Genomic DNA, 6,731 nt, shown 5'->3' on the forward strand with positions numbered 1-6,731 from the left:
TTTCAGGTTGAATATGAAAACAACTGAATATTTATGAATATAAAGAAAAAATAACAGAAAAATGAACAAATATTAATTTAGAAATCTTAAAGATGCAATTATGAAATGTTATTCGCCTTCTCTTCTTACTCTACGATATCTTTATTATATTGTTATTTAGTATGAATTATTATTAGTTATGTTTCATGAGGCTGATATTACTAGGGGGGGGGGGATAAGAAATAAAAAAAAATGAATATAATTCAGTTGAAGTTGAATGTATCTCGTCTCAAATTTCCTAATTTCTAACACTTGTCCTTTTCTTTTTCTTTTTTTCTTTTTTCTTTCTATTGTATCTCTATCCCTTTTTTCCCTCCTGTTCTAATCGTAACATGTAGCAATCAAAAACTTCTAATTATCTGAGAGGAAAAACAAATGGTAGGCATATCCAATTTTACTTATTTTCTCCTCTATTTTTCTTTCCTTTCTAATTCTTTCAGTAAATTGTTGCTCTTCTCCCTCTTTCAAGTTTCACGGTACAATTTCTTTCTACTATTTCTGTTTTTTATTTCATTTTTTTCTTCCATTATTTTTCACTTTAAACCCTTTTCTTCTCCTCCTTATGTTACGTAGATTTCCAAAAATCTTCTCTCTTGTTAGTTATAATTCTTACCACCCTTTATATGTATTATTCTTTTTTTTTTCTTTCGATTGCTTTCTTACTCTCTCTCTATATATATAGAGAGAGAAAGTATAAGAGAGAGAGTTCTCTATGTATAATTATACAATCTTCTCTTTATGATATAGCTAATTAGTGTCATATTTCAACAAAGAAAAAATACTAATCAAACATCGTTCATGATTCTATCATCTTTTTATGATACTTTTAATAGCTTTTTGACTGAAAATTTACGGAAAAATATTTCAGTTTAAATATTTAACAACCCATATAAATACCCATATAAATTAGCATATTTAATCTAAAAACAAAAGCTAAAAACTGATAAAAATAATGATGTAAAATTATTGCTTGTGACTAATATTTATTCTTAAATATAAAGGAATGTCGTTATTCCCTTAGCTTTATAAGGGAATCAATTTTCAGTCATTGCAATTTCAACTTGATCACTTTCTTGCATTTTAAATTTTGGTAACTTAATTGGAAAGTAATCAAAAGAAAGAGATTAAAAAAAATAAGAAACTGAACATAACATTTGAGTTCATAGAAAAGAACGTTACCTTAAATTTGCTAAGGAGCACGATTGTCGTTGATTCATTCAAGATTGTCAATCATGGAGAACAATTACATGGATAATAGTCCATGAAAAAAAAGGATAATTCTTAATTTGACTCATAATTCAAAACTTAAATGGAATATAAATATAAATGAAATAAAAAATGAAAATTAAAGAATACATATCCAACAACGAAAAGAAACATCCCAACTCTTTTTCTAACTTACTTTTCTTTTTTAATGTGCAAACTCATCATCTCTTTCACTCTCTCCTCTCCTCTCAAATTTAACCAACCCTAGATTCCAAGATTTTTTCTTTATGGTCACAATAATCACATCTATTGTGCCTTGTGGAACGAACGACTTGAGTTTTTTCTTTCTCTTCCACTTTCTTTTCTTTTTCAGTCACACATAACACTAACATTTGGGACACCATTACCAATAGGAGCATCAACAACCAAAATAATTACTGTCTTCAAAAGGCACTGAATCAACCTTATTTGCCATTATACCCTCGTTCGCATAGTCTCTACTTTTTGAAACGCCCTAAAATCATTGTCAAAGATGTAAAACCTTCTGATAAACCATGAGATGGAAGTAGATTTTTCTAATTTTGGAGTAAGCAAAACTATACCCCAAGATTTGAATATCGTAATTTGTGTGTTGCAATATGCGTTTATATAAGTCCAGAAAAATTTCTTGACATTTATGTAGGTAATTACAATAGAAAACCAAAACATAAAATAAGGAGAGGTTAGATGGGAAGTTACATAAAAGAACAAAAGGCACATTAATAAGCAAAGAAATAATGAGATATAAATGACCTGGGAAGTTACAAAGAAGAACAAAAAATCACATTAATAGGCAAAGAAATAATAAGATAACAATAATGAGATATAAATGACCTATAGAAATGGGCTAATTCGTTCATATCAAAAGGAGGTAAAAAAGCCAAAAAAATTAGAATAAAGATAAATGGTAAAGTTGGACAAAGAGATATGTCACCTCACTCTTTTTTTCCCAACTTTATATAAATATACAGATATAGATGTTGCAACAACGCTTAATTATATTGGAACCTATTTCCATGTTCTATAAATCTGCACTACTTCTATCTCTACAGCTTCGGTTATTGCAATGATTATTTATTACACTAACTAATGATCTAAGGAATTAAGATGAAGCACAAGATAGTCAATAGCCCGGGGCGAAGCCACAATGTACTATCACCCTTCATCGAAAAATTATACTGTGTATATAGATAACATATTAGATTTTAAAGATATATAATATATATTGAACATTCTTTATCGAATTTTTTTTTTCACTTTTTCAAATTTGAATATCCTTAAAAAAAAAAAAAAAAACCTCCTGACTTCCCCGTTTAGCATACAATAGAAATAAAAGTACATCCAATTATTTTCTTGGTCTGCTAAACTGCAGCTACGGCCTTTATTATTGTCTTTCGTAAGTTACTTCAACCATTTTCTCGAGCACCCAACGGAACATTTGCCTAACAGAAACTTGTGTATTCCGAATTTCCTATACTTTTTCTTAATCTTTAATTATTTTTATTTCATATTTTTGTTTTCACAGACTTTAACATTAGAGATATTGATCTCTTGTGTAAATATAAAATATTTTAAATGGAGACATTTTAATTAATTTGTTGTTACTAATGAAATAAATCAGTAGAACAATCACATCAGATATAAGGTTTGATAAAGAATAGGGTGCCCATACCAGATTGTGATGGATTTTATTAGCCGAATAAAATAATAAAGAAAAAGTGTAGTACGGTGGGTCAAGCTTTATCTCTCAGAAAACGATAGATATTGCAATTATGAGAGAGAGAGAGAGAGAGAGAGAGAGAGAGAAAGAGGCGTTTGTGTTTGTTGCTTCTACTTTTCTAGAGTATCTACAAAACAACACCAACGGTGCGAATGTTGGAAGAATGGAAGCAAACCAAAGGCCAACTATGGCGGCAAAAAGAAACTTAAAAATCTCCAAAATAATTTCTACTAGTAACTCATATTTTAACCATTTGTCTGAAAGCAATAACTAGAACAGTTTAAAAACAAAGAAAGATGGTGAAAGAGTCAAGTCAAGTGTCTTTTTGAAGTGTTTTTCCTTACAGGGTTTGGTCTCATATCTCTTTTTCTGTTTTCCTTTTTACTAGTCATTGATAAGGAAAGGTAGTGACTTTTAGGGAGCTTATTTTTTTCCAGTTTTAGTAGGTTTTTTGTATATGGGTATGGAGGAGGGTGCTATTAATGGCTTTAACGTTTCAGACAAGGCAAACTTAGATGTTGGAAAAATTGCTACTACTATTTGTTACAATTTCCAACTGCAGAATACTGAATCATTCCCTTCCAAGATCATGATGGGTCATCATCAAGATCCTCACCGTCCATTCTCTGATGATGATGATAATGGAGGTGGTGGTGATAGTGGGCCCACTCTTAACCACACCGGAGCTAACAAAATGCCTTCTTCTAACGAGCATAATGTATATTCTGATTCTGATGCTAGTTTTCTTCTTCCTCCTCCTTCTCCTCTTCCAGCTACTGGTGCTGCTGCTGTTGTAAGGACTTTTCAGCCTTTTGACATTTCTACAAACTCATCTCCAGGTAAAAAGCTTTTCTTTTTCTTTTGTCCCCCACCCCGGACCTTGACCTTAGTCCTAAACTAGTTACTTTATTTTGTTCTTGATGTTTCCTTTTCAACCCTTTCTTCTCTCTCTCTCTGCGCTTTTGAAAAAGAAAGATCTGAATTTAATACTACTAGTACTGTTTTTTTGCTGCTACTTAAAAGAGCAGAGACAGAGAGTGAGTAAGTGGAGAAACAGAGGAGAAAAGTGTCTGAATAATGGAGAATAAATGTATGTTTTTTGCTGTGTTGTAACTCTGCAGTAGAAGGAATGGCAGCGGCTCTGGGGTTTCCTTTTACATGGTCTCAGTGGAAAGAACTGGAGAAACAAGCTATGATCTACAAATATATGGTCTCAGCTATACCTGTCCCTCCAGATCTTCTCTTATCAATTTGCACTAATTCCTCTGGAGCTTCTCACACTTCCTGTAACATACTAACAACCCTTGTTTTTCCCTATTATCCTATCTATGTTTCCCTTTTTATTTTTTAAAGTTATACGTATTGGTTTTTCTTGATTTTTTTGGCAGCGGCTGGTGGTTCAGTACAAGGCCAAAGATGCAGAAATATAAGGGATCTAGAGCCAGGTAGGTGCAAAAGAACGGACGGCAAGAAATGGAGATGCTCAAGAGATGTAGCTCCTCATCAGAAGTATTGTGAGCGACATATGCATAGAGGCCGTCCCCGTTCAAGAAAGCATGTGGAAGTTCATGCCCCTGTTAACAACAACAATGACAATAAGAAGACTCGAAATCACCCTGTTACTCTAGAATCTACTCCCATTGCTGTTCCTAAATCACCACCTACTGGTCAAACCAACAGCCTTTCAACACAGCCTCTTAGATCTGCCTTTCAACATATGGAGGGTCCCTTGTTTCTTCATGATAAAATGGGGCAAAATATCTTCACTGATCCCTCCTCCAATGAACTGCTGCACAGGTTTTTATCTTTGTTGCTACTATTTCATTCTTAGTTACGAGCTGTAACATTGTCTTCGGCCCTGCCACTGTGATTGAGGTTAAGTCCTGTTAGTAGTAGTCCCACATCGGTTGGATTTAAGGCTAGCTATACTTCTTTTATAGCTAGCTTTAAGGTTGAGTTAGGCTGAAAGTCCATTTCATTATTGATCGCCTTTAATTTTATTTAGTTAATTTTTAATGGAAAAACCCGCATTTTTATAGTTTTTGTTTGTTTTTTGGATGATTAAAGAAGTTCGGGCTGGACGATGGAAGGCGAGTTGGTGGCAAAGGCTGGTGCTGCACAGCAATGGCAACATTTGATGGACTCAAACATTCACCCGGCAGACTGGCAGGATAGTTACAGGGAAGAGGCATTGAATTTACTGGCATGTAGAGATTTGGAAAGGACCGAAGGTGTGAGTATGAGGCACAATGGTGAGTTCAATTTCATGATAAATCCTGAATTACTCTCTTTGGATAAGCAATCTGTAAAGGAAGCTCCAAGGGACTTGATTAATGCATGGTCCAATGATAACATCTACAACAATAGTAACAACGACAATATGGAGGAGGGTTCGTTATGGCCATCCGAAGGGAACATCTCTCCGTCATCACTTACTCTGTCTATGGCTATGGCTGCGGGCAATGTGCTTGATGAGGATATGGGATTGGAGAGTAATGTTATGAATAACACGCATCAGAACAAGTCTTGGGAGAAATTCGCTTGGGTACCTTTTGCATCTGGAGGACCATTGGCTGAAGTTTTACACCCTAGTTCTTCTATTAATCAAGGTGAAAACCCAGCCTCTTCATATACAAGCAATTGTGATTCAATCAGCCCTGCAGCAACAACCGTTTCGTCGCCATCTGGGGTTCTTCAGAGGACAATGTTTTCACACTCTGATGGCAGTGTTTGCAACAGCCCAATTCTTGCACCTCCAACTAACACATCTGAGACAGTTCCATTCCAGTGGCTAAGTTAGAAGAGAATGCCAAAATGGCTCTTCCCTTTTTCTCTATTTCCTTTTTACAGTTCCTTTCTAGCCAATGATACCAGAAGTTTCAAAAGTGAATGTCTAAAGTTCATTTTCAGGCAATCTCAGTTTCCAACACTAGATCAAAAAAGTGTTATACTACTATCCTACTACAAGTTGTTTTGAAAAGCTTTCTTAAATTTCAGCAATTGTACTTGTATGTCAAAAGAGTACAGTTTTTTTGCCTCGTTTGCGCTGTGTCTGTCTTAAGTCTTGACATACAAAAACGAATTAGAATGTTCGGGTTTATCACGGGAATGACATGTGGTGTTATGTGCACTGAAGATTCTTAAATAATAATCCTATTATGGTACCAGTTGTTTACAACATAAATGAAGGATAAAAAAGAACAGGGATAATGGCCTTGGTCTATGTTACTTGGGACTCTCAAAAAGTACTGCCGCACTTGTGTCGAATCTTTCAAAAATGCACTAAGTTTGGAGGATCCGACACACCCCAAACAACATTTTTGAAGAGTCCGAGCAACATAGCCCTGATGTCTTGATGTCTATGTTTTCTTGAGCTGGCTAGTGTTTTGGACTGTGCCCCTTCTTTTGGCTGCGAAAAATATTCTCAGTTTGACTTGATAGATACAGCGATATACTCCTTTAAATATTGCTTTTTGAAATTTGATGACCTGTATAAGATCTTTGACTCTGTTCGGATGGGATAAAGTGTGGACGAGTTTCATGATTCATCTACTCCTTTGGAGATATTGGAGAGTGATTTCACATCCAGCAGCTTTTAGCTTGTATTCAATTTCCATGTTTTTTTTTATTTCAGTTCCTTTTGTTCTGTGTTCATTCAATTAACCCGGATTTTTGGAAGACAAAGATAATATCGCATGACGCAGTCAAGAAATCTAGTGGTTTTTGA

At 34.4% G+C, this 6,731-nt stretch overlaps 1 protein-coding gene across 1 annotated transcript; it reads left to right on the plus strand.

The window, feature by feature from the left end:
• The first annotated feature begins 3,085 nt into the window (after positions 1–3,085).
• On the plus strand, positions 3,086–5,984 carry LOC107772002 (growth-regulating factor 8-like). The gene is made up of 4 exons (XM_075255601.1): positions 3,086–3,843; positions 4,132–4,290; positions 4,393–4,801; positions 5,072–5,984. The coding sequence occupies exons 1-4, from the start codon at positions 3,462–3,464 to the stop codon at positions 5,802–5,804; spliced, it is 1,683 nt and encodes a 560-aa protein (XP_075111702.1). The 5' UTR covers positions 3,086–3,461; the 3' UTR covers positions 5,805–5,984.
• The last annotated feature ends 747 nt before the right edge of the window (positions 5,985–6,731 follow it).

Source organism: Nicotiana tabacum, chromosome 6, assembly GCF_000715075.1.
Source record: "Nicotiana tabacum cultivar K326 chromosome 6, ASM71507v2, whole genome shotgun sequence".
NCBI lineage: Eukaryota > Viridiplantae > Streptophyta > Magnoliopsida > Solanales > Solanaceae > Nicotiana > Nicotiana tabacum.

Bases quoted from the DNA above. Each gene is read 5' to 3' on its own strand.
- LOC107772002 (XM_075255601.1), top strand. From the start codon at position 3,462: ATGGGTATGGAGGAGGGTGCTATTAATGGCTTTAACGTTTCAGACAAG. The intron at 3,844-4,131 runs GTAAAAAGCTTT...CTGCAGTAGAAG, and splicing joins TTCTACAAACTCATCTCCAG to GAATGGCAGCGGCTCTGGGG. The intron at 4,802-5,071 runs GTTTTTATCTTT...GGATGATTAAAG, and splicing joins TCCAATGAACTGCTGCACAG to AAGTTCGGGCTGGACGATGG.